Source organism: Sus scrofa, chromosome 15 (genome assembly GCF_054392235.1).
Source record: "Sus scrofa isolate SSC_HxYL_T2T_F1_AM1 chromosome 15, Sscrofa_HxYL_maternal_Yorkshire_Landrace_v2.0, whole genome shotgun sequence".
In the NCBI taxonomy this organism is placed as follows: Eukaryota; Metazoa; Chordata; class Mammalia; order Artiodactyla; family Suidae; genus Sus; species Sus scrofa.
In genome coordinates this window covers 90,271,931-90,285,709 of record NC_139397.1, presented here as the reverse complement: position 1 = coordinate 90,285,709, position 13,779 = coordinate 90,271,931, and the positions used below count along the sequence as shown (strand labels likewise).

At 39.1% G+C, this 13,779-nt stretch overlaps 1 protein-coding gene across 3 annotated transcripts; it reads right to left on the bottom strand.

The window, feature by feature from the left end:
• Nucleotides 1-6,907: 6,907 nt before the first annotated feature.
• PHOSPHO2 (phosphatase, orphan 2) lies at nucleotides 6,908-13,749 on the bottom strand. Of its 3 annotated transcripts, none has more exons than XM_005671909.4 (3): nucleotides 13,432-13,749; nucleotides 12,265-12,298; nucleotides 6,908-7,668 (listed from the first exon to the last, which is right to left on the bottom strand). In XM_005671909.4, the coding sequence occupies exon 3, from the start codon at nucleotides 7,641-7,643 to the stop codon at nucleotides 6,918-6,920; it is 726 nt and encodes a 241-aa protein (XP_005671966.1). In that variant the 5' UTR covers nucleotides 7,644-7,668; nucleotides 12,265-12,298; nucleotides 13,432-13,749; the 3' UTR covers nucleotides 6,908-6,917.
• Between the last annotated feature and the right edge of the window lie 30 nt (nucleotides 13,750-13,779).

Here is a 13,779-nt window from a genome sequence, read left to right as displayed (position 1 = left end):
TACTACATGATCATCTAGTCCTTCCTGACCTCAGCTTTTTTTCTTTCTTTCTTTTCTTTTTTTTTTTTTTTTTTGACCATGCTCACAGCATGCAGAAGTTTCCTGACCAGGCACTGAAACCGAGCCACAGCAGTGACAATGCCAGGTCCTTAACCTGATGAACCACCAGGGAACTCCAAGGGTTTTTTTGTTTATGCTGATTTCCAAGATGCTTTATGAAGCATACTTGGAAACTGTGGATTACACAGTACATGCTCCATCTCTTCAATCAAACTGTAAACTCTTTTAAGAGCATCATTCTTTGTAAGACATAATCCTATACTTGTACAGGTTTTAATTTTTTTTTTTTTTTGGCACATAGCAGACAACCAAAATATTTGCTTCCTGTAGTATTTTTATCTCCACAAATTGTGCAACAGGATACTTTTCTGGCTGGATTTAAATCTGAAAAGGGCTAAGTTGTTAATAAACCCCTGAAAGAACAGACTCTCATACTGAAATGAGGATAACAAGATATTGTATGGACCACATTGTGAAAAGAGTTTGAGATTTTGGTATGTAACAAAATCCACAATATGACTGCAGAATGGTAGAAAACAATGTGAATGAGCAAGTTTTTCAGTTTGCAGATTACAAAATCCTATGTGGCAAATGGTATTTAGTTTAATTGTAAATATTTTTTTACTAGTTGTTTAGATATTTAAATTCAAAAAATTTATTTTTTGAATATACAAGACAAACTAATTTTTTACTAGGTAACATTTTGCATAAACAGTGGGGGTTTCTAAGAGTTACTGTGTTAGCAAACATTTATGTTAATATTTTGTTTTCATATGAACTATCATCACACAGCCATTAGTTAGTATGACATAAACAAGAAAGACAGATTTAACTTTTTGGCCTAGAATATATTATTCCATAACCCTTATAGAGCATATTGAAAAATCTCTCTAAAAGAAAACTATCACATTGTCCACCTGAGAAAGAAAACCATCTGGGAACATAAAATGATAGGGTATTAGTTTTTGGGAAATGGTCTGAGATTCAGCAGGTTAGGCAATCAAGAGGCATCTAAGTATCTGAAATATTTCATCCGTGAGTGTTAGAAAAGCAGACTCTCAAGTCCCACCCCAGATCTACTGAAAACTTTGCATTTTAACATGTTTCTCAAAGAAGGACTGTTCTAAAATACACTGGAGTTCCCACTGTGGCTCAGCAGGTTAAGAATCTAACTAGTATCCACGAGGATGTGTGAGTTTGATACCCCTGTCCTTGCTCAGGATCCAGTGTTGCCCTGAGCTTCAGCCAAGGTTGGCAGACACAGCTCAGATTCGGTGTTGCTGTGGAATAGGCTGGCAGCTGCAGCTCTGATTCAACCCTCAGCCTGGGAACTTCCATATGCCAAAGATGCAGCCCTAAAAAAACCCAAAAAACAACAACAAAAAAATCAATGAGGAGCTTGAGGACTCTTGCCAAAAGCCATGTGAGCAAGCCACCTTGCAAGCAGATCCTTCAGCTTTTGACTGTAGCCCTAGCCAAAATCTTGGCCCATTAGATATCCTGAGCCAGAGCAATCCAGTTAAGTGCTCCTGAATCCCTGAGCCACAGGACCTGTGCTATAATTAATGCTTAGGGGGTTTTTTTTGTTTGTTTTCTTTCTTTCTTTCTTTTTTTTTTTTTTTTTTTTTTTTTTGGTTTGCTTTTTAGAGCTGCACATGCAGTGTACATAAGTTCCCAGTCTAGGGGTCAAATCCATAGCTGCAGGTGCTGGCCTACACCACAGTCACAGCTACACCGGATCCAAGCCGCATCTGTGACCTACACCACAGTTCACAGAACGTCAGATCCTTAACCCCCTCAGTGAGGCTAGGGATGAAACACACATACGCATGGATACTACTCTGATTAGTAACCGCCAAACCACAATGAGAATGCCAATGCTTTGTTTTAAACTATTAAATTCTGAGGTAATTTACTATGTAGTGATAACAGTCACAAACTACTAAAGCTTACTCAAGAAAAATCATATAACCTGAATCTATAATCTATTAAAGAAATTCAATTAGGAGTTCCCGTCATGGCGCAGTGGTTAACGAATCCGACTAGGAACCATGAGGTTGTGGGTTCGGTCCCTGCCCTTGCTCAGTGGGTTAACGATCCGGCGTTGCCGTGAGCTGTGGTGTAGGTTGCAGCCGCGGCTCGGATCCCGCGTTGCTGTGGCTCTGGCGTAGGCCGGTGGCTACAGCTCCGATTCAACCCCTAGCCTGGGAACCTCCATATGCCGCGGGAGCGGCCCAAGAAATAGCAACAGCAACAACAACAACAACGACAAAAGACAAAAAAAAAAAAAAAAAGAAAAAAAAAAAGAAATTCAATTAGTAGCTAAAACCTCCCAACAAAAACACTCTAGGCCTAGATGGCTTTATTGTTGAATTCTATCAAACACTTTAGGAAAAAATAAATAATAATTGCTGTTGATTGTTGCTCTTTTCAATGTCATGTCCATCTCCTCCCCTGGGTGCCCTATGCTTTTTCCATCATTGGTTATTGATAGTTTTACAATGATGTGATTTCATGGGATTTACTTTTTATTTCCTATTTGGGATTTATTAGGGCGCTTGAATCTGCAGTTTGATATCCTTCATCAACTTTGTAGTGTTTTCAGTTATTGTCTTAAATAATTGCTTGTTTCATTTTCTTTATCCTTTCTGGGAGAACAATTTTCTATGTTAGATTTTGCTATATCTTCTGCTTTAATTTCTCTTCTGTATTTTCATTTTTTTATCTTTCTCCGCATTATTCTGGATCTGGATTTTTTTTTTAAACTTGTGTTTATTCATTAACTCTCTTTTCAGCTATGCATGTTGTATTGTCAAATCCATCCATCAAGATTCTAATTTCAGGGAGTTCCTGTCGTGGCTCAGCAGTTAATGAACCCAACTAGGATCCATGAGGATGAGGGTTTGATCCTTGACCGTGCTCAGTGGGTTAAGGATCCAGCATTGCTGTGTTTGTGGTGTAGGCCAGCAGCTGTAGCTCTGATTGGACCCCTAGCATATGGGATCTTCCATATGCCTCAGGTGTGGCTCCACAACGAAAAAAAACAAACAAAGATTCTAATTTCAGTCATAGTAATTTTCATTTTTAGTATTTCTATATTGTTTACGTAATTTTCAAGTTTGCCAAAATTCTCATAATTTGAGTTTGTGTCTGAAAATATCAATACCTGGAGGTCCTGGAAATCTAAATGAAAGCTTTTGCTGGTGTTCATTTATGTCTCCGGGTGTGGCTACTTTTTACTGTGTTCCCTACAATGTACTCACAAAACTGTTTACAGATTTTGAGGCCTAAGGTATTAATTTTCTATTTCTGCAAACAGTATTACTACAAACTTAGCATCTTCAAACAACACACATTTATTACCTTATAGGTTCCGTGGGTCAGGAGTCCAAACACAGCTCTAAGGACTTCTGTTTCAGAATTTCACAAGGCTAAATCAAGGTGTGAGCCCAAGCTGTGATCTCAGCTGAAACTCCACTATGAAAGGATACACTTCCAAACTCACAGGGTTGCAGCATTAAGTTCCCTGCAGACTGTCAGATCAAGGACTTACTTCTTGTTATTGGCTAGAGGCCACTCTTAGTTGTTTATCATGTGACCCTCTTTAAAGGTCAGTTCACAACATGGCAGCTTGCTTCTTTAAAATCAACACCAGAGAGTTCCTTGGTAGGTCAGTGGATTAAGAGTCCAGCATTATCACAGCTGTGGTGTGGGTTTGATCCCTGGCCTGGGGATTTCTGCATGCCATGGGCATGAACAAAAAAGAAAATTCAACAAGGGAGGGTTCTTTAACAAGATGGGCATTAGAATCTGATGTAATATAATCATATACACATAATTACATACATCCCATCATCTCTGTGGCACTGCATTAATTAGAAGCAAGTCATACGTCACTTCCTACACACACACACACACACACACACACGGAATACTAGCTTACAGGGATCTTGTGAGGTTACCTTAGAGTCTGTCCACCATACTTAGGGTGTTAACTTCCTCTTAAGAGAATTCAGATTTGCTTTAGCCAAGCACTTGAGGGCTCTAAAAAATCTTCAATAACTTCAGTCCAATTTCACAGATTGAGAGTATTCAAAAGTGAGCTTCCAGGAGTTCCCTTCATGGTGCAGTGGTTAATGAATCTGACTAGGAACCATGAGGTTGTGGGTTGGATCCCTGGCCTTGCTCAGTGGGTTAAGGATCCAGCGTTGCCGTGACCTGTGGTGTAGCTTGCAGACACAGCTCGGATCCCGAGTTGCTGTGGCTTTGGCGTAGGCCAGTGGCTGCAGCTCCAATTCGACCCCTAGCCTGGGAACCTCCATATGTCATGGGAGCGGCCCTAGAAAAAGCAAAAAGACAAAAAAAAAAAAAAAAAAAGTGAGATGCCAACCCTTTGAAAGCCTGTTTACTTCTGAATCATTCTTATTCATGATAAGCAGCATTTTGGATTCTTATTCAAAGAAAGGGGAAAGGTTTATCCCTTCAGGCCTCATATTCCAATACCCCTTTCCCCTGGTCCCATTTTAAGACTGTCAAGATAGCCATTCAGGAGTTCCCGTTGTGGCTCGTGGTTAACGAATCCAACTAGGAACCATGAGGTTGCGGGTTCGGTCCCTGCCCTCGCTCAGTGGGTTAACGATCCAGCGTTGCCGTGAGCTGTGGTGTAGGTTGCAGACGCGGCTAGGGTCCTGCGTTGCTATGGCTCTGGTGTAGGCCGGGGGCTACAGCTCCAATTTGACCCCTAGCCTGGGAACCTCCATATGCCACGGGAGCGGCCCAAGAAATAGCAAAAAGCCAAAAAAAAAAAATAGCTATTCAGTATCTTACACAACTTACAGAATTGGCCAGCACTTCCAGAGAAAAGCAGCTCACTTACCTAAGTTTCTGTGCTTCCTTCGCAACTGTTTACTATTGTCAGCTCTCTTATATCTTTAAGCAGATGTTTTAAAATTTTTCTTTAACCATCAGCTTTACTAGATGTACTCTGTAGAAGATCTAATACAAATTCCTTGGTCTAAAACTACTATAAATGAAAGATTTTTAAATTTATTTTTTGTTTTTGGCTGCACCATGGCATATAGAAGTTCCTAGGGATCAAACCTGCCCCACAGCAGTGACCTGAGCCACTGCAGTGACAACACCAGATCTTTAATCCATTAAGCCACATGGGAACTCTGAAAGTCTTTAAAAAAAAATTTGCATAATTTATAATTTGTTACTGGCCTCAACATGCAGAGAATTCACAATCTATAAGAGTAAATATGTTTCAACACAATCTAACCTATTAATTTAAAGCAAAAGAAAGATTTACTTTTTCAACCTAGAAAAAAATCAATTAGAAAGTACCAATTTTTTCCCATATAATTGCACTGAATGTTTCTATTTCTGGAGCTTTCCACAATGGAAAAGAAAAATCCTAACACTACATAATAAATATTTATGCCTAATGTACATAAGCCTAGAAATTAGCATGGTATTATAAAACATTATATGTCAGCCAATATTTTGCTAATCTCCCTATATGAAATAGTCTCTTAAATGTTGCGTATTCTTACAAATTAAATATTGTGTCACTCAATACTTCATTGCCAAACAGAAATAACATACTGACTAAACTATTATTCTGGAATTACAGTCTGTGATGCTGATATAAATGTAAAATACCTGAAGGAGTTCAACGCCATGGCGCAGTGGAAATGAATCCGATTAGGAACCATGAGGTTGCAGATTCGATCCCTGGCCTTGCTCAGTGGGTTAAGGATCTGGCATTGTCATGAGCTGTGGTGTAGGTTGCAAACGTGACTCAGATCTGATGTTGCTGTGGCTGTGGCATAGGCCAGCAGCTACAGCTCCGATTAGACCCCTAGCCTGGGAACCTCCATATGCTGCAGGTCAGGCCCTAAAAAGTACAAAAGACAAAAAACAAAGAAACAAACAAACTTGAAGAACATTCATTTGTATTTCAGTTCAAAAGGAAAGTGTGGATATTCTTCTTTTTACCACTGTACCTGTGGCATAGGGAAGTTCCCAGGCTAGGGGCAATTGGAGCTGCAGCTAAGACCTACGCCACAGCCACAACAACACTGGATCTGAGTCGCATCTTCAATCTATGATGCAGCTTGCAAAAATGCCAGATCTTTAACCCACTGAGGGAGGCCAGGGATTGAACCCACAGCCCCTCACAATGTCGGGTCATTAATCTGCTGAGCCACAACAGGAACTCCAGCAAAGTGTGAAATTGATAAATACAGGCCATAAATACTGCATCCTTATTTTTAAAATTAACTGATTTGGGAGTAGGGAATTCTTTTGTGAATTAAACATTAAGATCTGTAACTACTAGACATGCTTTGGAAATATATATCCAAGAAAGTAAAATATAGGACTATTGTCTCTGGGAATAAATTTTAAAACATATTCTACCTAATAACCATCTTTGGTAGAGACCACTAGTTGCACTTACCTCAATTTTATACTTCTCTTTTTTTCCATTTTTTCCCAGGCATATGACTATCTGGAACAAAAGCTATACTTTCCATTCTTCTTTGCAGTTAGGTAGGAGCACTGTGACCAAGTTTGGCCAATGAAATTTAAATGAAGGTGCAACCTTTTCTCTCATGGTTCTCCTTGCTGGCCAGAATGTTGATAGGAACTTGAATAGGAATCTTGGATCATGAGTTGGAAGCCAAGTTCTGAGGTTGGAAGAGTAACACAGAAACTTGAGAGACTTAACTCTACAATTCTTTTAAGTGAAAGGGGAAACTTTTTTCTTTTTTTAAAAGCCACCCTTATTTGGAGTTTTAGTTTTATGCTGCTGTATCTAATTTTAACTGACACACATTTCAACTGTTGGCATATTACTCTTTTATTAGAAATTGTAAATGAGAAATTATTTCAATGCCTGAAGACCAAGACACAACAGAAGATTCCATAGGCTCAAGATTTTGAGACATCCTAGAAAGAGTTTTCTGTAAAGTATATCCTTTCCGTGGCATGGCAACATCATTCTTCTTTAAAAAGGTTACTGGACAGACATCGTTCCCGCCATCACCTATATAAACAATATGTGCATAATTCACTCCTTGTTTTAACTGTTTACCTACAAATTCTACCAAAACTACATTTTTGCAAAGATTTTGAGGGCACCTACTGCAAGAATGAGCATGATAATTTTCCACAGTGAGATGACCACTGCTATTAAAAGCTGCTGGATTTGTAAATACTTCATCAAACACATCATAAAAACTGGTAGCTTCTAAAACCCACTCTATGAAGACAGAATTTGAATCTGAAATAATGATGCAGTCAAATTTATCCTTGTTCTTTCTTATAAAGTTTAAAAGTTCCAGCATCCCTGGAGTGAAAGGCATTGACATCATTGCTCTTTTCATTTCGTCTTCTCTTACACCTTCATCTCCCAAATACTTAAAGACTCTACCCATAAATTCTGTCCAAAATCCTTTTTTATAAGAATCCCGTAGTTCAATAGGAAGCTTTTTCTCTGGAGCACACTGTATAATCCAGGTGTCACTATTGTCATCTATGATTGTATTGTCAAAGTCAAAAACCAACAAAATTTTCATGGTTCCAGAAACGGATTTGGCTACCCTGGAAAAGAAGAAATTTTAATCTGTAAACATACTCTTGTTTTACATATCTAGCTATAATATCTATTTTACAAACATTGCTGTTAATAATCTGCTAAAACAAAGGGTGAATATAAACAAGTTAAAATGATTAAGCATTTTAAAATCACCATTTAAGACCACTTTTTCCTAAGAAGCAAAGTTCACATTTGAGTATGTTAAATGAATGGAAAACAGAATATCTAAAAAGGACACTCAGAGCATTGTTGTGTTTCTGTTGGGGGTGACTCTTTGAGCATTCAGAATTAAAATATAGAGCAATCCAATGAGAGAAGTAACGGAGCAATGAATCCCTTACATTTTAATTTAGGAAAGGCATAAAATAAGACAGAAAAAAAGGTAGGCTAGTCATTCTTATTGTCTTTAAATTATCAATCAAACTTATTAGTTTAAAATATTTATAGTAATTCTTGGAGTTCCCGTTGGGGAGCAGTGGTTAACGAATTCAAGTAGAAACCATGGATTGCGGGTGTGATCCCTGGCCTTGCTCAGTGGGTTAAGGATCTGGTGTTGCCCTGAGCTGTGATGTAGGTTGTAGACGCGGCTCGGATCCCGAGTTGCTGTGGCTATGGCGTAGGCTGGAGGCTACAGCTCCAAATAGACCCCTAGCCTGGGAACCTCCATATGCCTCGGGCGCAGCCCTAGAAAAGGCAAAAAGACAAAAAAAAAAAAAAAAAAAAAAAAAAAAAATCATTGTAATTCTCATACTAAATAATAGGTCATATACAATAAAGACTCTCTGTGAACCAACCAAAACTCTGAGCAAATTTAAAATTAGCTTGAAATCATCAATGCCAATATTATAACTAAATGGTTGCTTGATGCTATACTTGAATTCTAAACAAATTACTTAAACTGGAGGTCAGTTAAATTCTTCCAGACCAAAAGTGACTTCTGTTAACAATTTTCACATTTATTTATATTTTCTCTAGATAGTTTAGCTCTGGAGCGCCAAATATTCTGAATACATGTGAATAATCACATTGCTTTTGATATGGCATTTATTCAAGTCTCTGTTTTCATTAAAAGATAATGAAGCTCATTAATTATAAATCTCAAGAGAAAAGGACAAAATAAACTGGTCAACGGATGGTATGGATGAAAATTATCACATAAAAAAGGTTATACAGAATACCAAGGAAAAGCTATAATTAGTGTCTGTCAAACAAAAAAAATTTTTAAGGCGTTCCCACTGTGGCACAGTGGGTTAAGAATCTGACTGTTGCAGTTTGGGTTGCCGTGAAGGCAATGATTTGATCCCTGGCCCAGTGCAGTGCATTAAAGGATCTGATGCTGCCAGAGCTGCAGCTTGGATTCAGTCCCTGGCCTAAGAACTTCCATGTGTCGTGGGTGTGACCATTGAAAAAAAAAGAAAGAAAGAAAAAGAAAAAAAAAGAGAGAGAACTGATATTTTTAGAGATAACACTATATGCCAGACCCTGGACTAAGAACCTTATAATATCATCATCTCATTTAACTGTCATAAACCTTTTAATAGGAATTATTATCTTCACCTTAAAGGTATGTAAACCAGAGCTTAAGTATTAGTTAAGTTGGTTAATTATTAGTTAAATGACACAGCTGGAATCTGAACTCAGGTTTGCCCCACTCCAAAGTAATACACTCTAGAGCCTGAGAAATAGAATATTTGATGAATATTCATCAGAGTTCCGGTTGCGGCTCAGTAGAAACAAATCTGACTAGCATCTATGAGGACACAGGTTTGATCCCTGGCCTCACTTAGTGGTTTAAGGATCCGGCATTGCCGTAAGCTGTGATATAGGTCACAGACTCGGCTTGGATCTGGCATTTCTGTGGCTGTGGTGTAGGCCAGCAGCTACAGCTATTATTCAACCCCTAGCCTGGAACCTCCATATGCCTCAGGTGCACCTCCCACCCAAAAAAGACAAACGACAAAAAAAAAAAAAAAAAAAGAAAAAAGAAAAAAAAGAATATCAATCAGTTTAAAAGTAAAATAATAACTAGGTCATTTTGACAAAAAGATGTTTAATTACATTAAAACACTCATTAGTCTCAAAGTACACATTAGCCATAATATCATAACTGTCGTCTACTTTGGTTTTAATAAATCCTAAAATGATAAGTGAAGAACCCCAGCAATAAGGAAAAGAAGAGACTGGGAGTTCTCATCATGGCTCAGCAGTAACAAACCCAACTGGTATCCATGAGGATGCAGGTTCGACTTCTGGCCTTGCTCAGTTAAGGATCTGTGTCAAGGATATGGCGTTGCCCCAAGCTGTGGTGTAGGTCACAGATATAGCTTGGATCCTGCATTGCTGTGGCTGTGGTGTAGGCCTGGCAGCTGCAGCTCTGACTGGACCACTAGCCTGAGAACTTTCATATGCCACAGCTTCAGCCCCAAAAAGACCCTGTCCCCCCAAAAAAGAAGAGAAAAGAAAAAGGAGATCAATTACAAATAAAAAAACAATGAGTCCCCATTGTGGTTCAGTGGCAATAAGAACCTGACACACTATCTGTGAGGATGTGGGTTCAATCCCTGGCTTTGATGCAAGCTGTGGTGTAGGCTGGCAGCTGCAGCTCTGATTCAACCCCTAGTCTGGGAACTTCCATATACTACAGGTGTGGCCATAAAAAGAAAAGAAAGAAAGAAAACATGACATTTACCTATGTGTATTCTCTGGTTTACAACAATAGATATCCAAAAGGAGAAACAGAATAGAGCTCACAACTCACACAAGAGTTAGGTATTTTTTCTCTCAATTTAGAGTATCTGAAGAATAATCCAGAGGACATTTAGATGGTATAGAATATTCTGACACTCTGGATCCTTGTATCTCTAAATCTAATTCAGGTAGGTGTCTCTGACTGGCTCCCAGAGATTTAAGTGCAGAATTCACTTTCCCATTGAAACAATGTAATAAATAGCAATGAAGCACGGCTGAAAATCATGTTAGTACCGCACCTAGGCACACTTTAAGTTAAAATGTTTTTTAGGAATTCTAAATTTATACGTAATTAAAAAAATTTTTCAAATGTAACTCATTATTAGTTGAAAACTGATTCAAACTTAGTTTTAATTAGCCACAAGTTACTAAAATTCCTGCACTATTAACTCTGAATAAGATGTATTATAAGCCTGAAGTTAACAAAGTTCCAATTATGTTAACTTAGATCCACTGCTGACTATTAATTTCTATCTAAAAGGGTGCTTTTCTTAATTCAGATCTTTTTCTTTTTTTTTTTTCCCCATCACTCAACATAAACCTTTATTTAAAATACTCACCCACTTTAGTATTTCCAAGACAATTAATCCTACTTTGAGCTCAGGTTAAACAGTCACAATAGGACTTCCTGTCGTGGTGCAGTGGTTAATGAATCTGACTAGGAACCATGAGGTTGCAGGTTCGATCCCTGGCCTTGCTCAGTGGGTTAAGGATCCGGCGTTGCCGTGAGCTGTGGTGTAGGTTGCAGACGTGGCTCAGATCCCGCGTTGCTGTGGCTTTGGCATAGGCCAGTGGCTACAGCTCCAATTAGACCCCTAGCCTGAGAACCTCCATATGCCGCGGGGGCGGCCCTAGAAAAAGCAAAAAGACAAAACAAAAACAAAAACAGTCATGACAGTCGGCCCTAGAAAAAGCAAAAAGACAAAACAAAAACAAAAACAGTCACGACAATCTTCAGTTTTAAACACCAGCCAGCTTCTCATCAACATGACTCCTATTCTATATGCAGGGGAAAAAGTCTTCTGCTTTGAAGCAAAGGAATAAAGACTTCTTAATTCCTAAAATTAATAAAGGTGTTTAAGATATTTTAAAATTTATGTTTTTAAATTATGTTTTCTCTTACCTAAGAAAAGCACCTTTTGTCAATGGGAGAAATAAAGTTATGTTTGAGCAAAAATCTTAAATACAAAACAGGAAATGTAATATGAATGTAAGTTCTTACCCAGTGGATAAAATCACAAGCGTTAGGCTGATTGTGTTGAGATTTCCAGATTCCAATTTTCCTTTTTACTTGTTAAATAACTGACAAATACCACATTCTGTTGTCAATAAACTTTCAAAGTTTAGTGCTGTACTTGAAATAAAAATGTCTCCAAAAATTAAGGATATGCAGAAAGATTTAGAGAATCTGTTTTGAAACTAACTCATTAAAATACCCCAAAAAATTAACTGTTTTCTTCAAAAGCATGAAGTAAATATTTTGTATGTCTGCAGTGTTTCCACAGTTTAACAATAGCCTATGTGTGGTTTTTTTAGTTTTTTTTTTTTTTTTTTTTTTTTTTTTTTTTTTACTTAGTGGAGCCCATTTCAGAAGGTAAGGAAAGCCCTCACTGATCTAGGGGGTCTGCATCTTTTACAAAACTGTGGCAGACTAAGTTTAGCATTCAAGTAGGGTAAAATCTCTGACTTTTCCTAGTTCTTGATTATTTTTAAAACTATGACGGCAAAAAACCCAGCTCTGACTTTTCCTAGTTCTTGATATTTTTAAAACTATGATTGCAAAAAACCCACCAATGTTGTATGTGAAAAAACTAATTTCTGCCAACAATTTTTTTTAATACTCTCATACTTACCAGCATTATTACAATGGAACATCTGGTAGAAAACCTAAAGAAAAACAGTACAACTATGTGTTAGAACTCCACTGATTAAAAATGGCAAAAAGCCAAAAAAAAAAAAAAAAAAAAAAAAAAAGAACTCCACTGATTAAAGATCTTACCTCTCTTTATTTTGAGCAATTTCAATTTGATGCCTAATGTGTAGTGTCATAGCCAACTACCTTGTAATGAAATCATTTGTACTTATATGTGCTAGAAAAGCATCTTGTGAAACCAAGCCCGTATCCACTCTTAACAGGTTTCTGCATCCTTAGAGGGGTGATTGACTCCTCCCCTCCCCTCCCCACAACACATTCAATTTACTATATTGTACTTATCAAGCAATTAAAAATATCTTAAAGGTCCTAACAGGAGTTCCCATTGTGGCTCACTGGTTAACGAATCTGACTAGGAACCATGAGGTTGTTGGTTCGATCCCTGGCTTTGCTCAGTGGGTTAAGGATCCGGCATTGCCCTGAGCTGTGGTGTAGGTTGCAGACGAAGCTCGGATCCCGAGTTGCTTTGGCTGTGGCGTAGGCCGGCGGCTACAGCTCCGATTCAACCCCTAGCCTGGGAACATCCATATGCCGTAGGAGCGGCCCTAGAAATGGCAAAAAGATAAATAAATAAATAAATAAATAAATAAATAAATAAATAGTCCTAACAAATATTCTGGAACAACATCTAAGTTTTAACATTCCTTAAAAAAACAAACAAATAGGAAGTTCCCCTCTTGGCTCAACACTAATGAACCCGACTAGTATCCACCAGGACGCATGTTCAATCCCCGGCCTTGCTCAGTGGGTTAAAGGATCTGGCCTTTCCGTGATTGTGCTGTAGGTCACAAATGTGGCCGGGAGTTTCTGTGGCTGTGGTGTAGGCCGGCAGCTGCAGCTCGGATTAGACCCCTAGCCTGGGAACTTCCATAGCCGCGGGTACGGCCCTAAAAAGACGAAAAACAAAAACAAAAAACCTCCCAAACAACAACAACAACAAACTAAACCCTATCTAGCCCAGATCATATCTCTAAAAACAGAGTACTTAAAACTGATTTTCTGTCAATTAATGCCTGGGTTTCTACAGTTGAGAGGAGGGATTGCCCTTCACCTTCCACCCCCGAGAAGGCCTCGCTCTCCCACACACCTGCCGGGTACCTGGAAGGTAGGGGCAGGGACCTAGTCTGGTGTCCTTTCCCGTGAGGCGCACGTCGGATGCCGATGGGAGCACCACGCCGGGGCAGGCGGAGTCCCCAGGGCTCCTCACTGACCCAGGCCAGGGAAAAGCAACTGTTCTGCCCTCGGAGCCGCTCCCGCTGATCCTGCCTTCAGGCTGGCTCCCTTGCCCGCCAGCTCCGGCTGCTCCACTCGCACGCCTGGATTTGACTGCCCGCGCAGGCGCAGCCTCCCTTCTTCAGCCACCCGCGCCTCCATCCCGCCCCGGTTGATTGCGGCGCTTTCCTTCCAAGCTTCGGAGGCTGTCGTCACTTCCGGC

Excerpts from the sequence above, each read along its gene's own strand:
- PHOSPHO2 (XM_005671909.4), bottom strand. The coding sequence starts at position 7,643 with ATGAAAATTTTGTTGGTTTTTGACTTTGACAATACAATCATAGATGAC.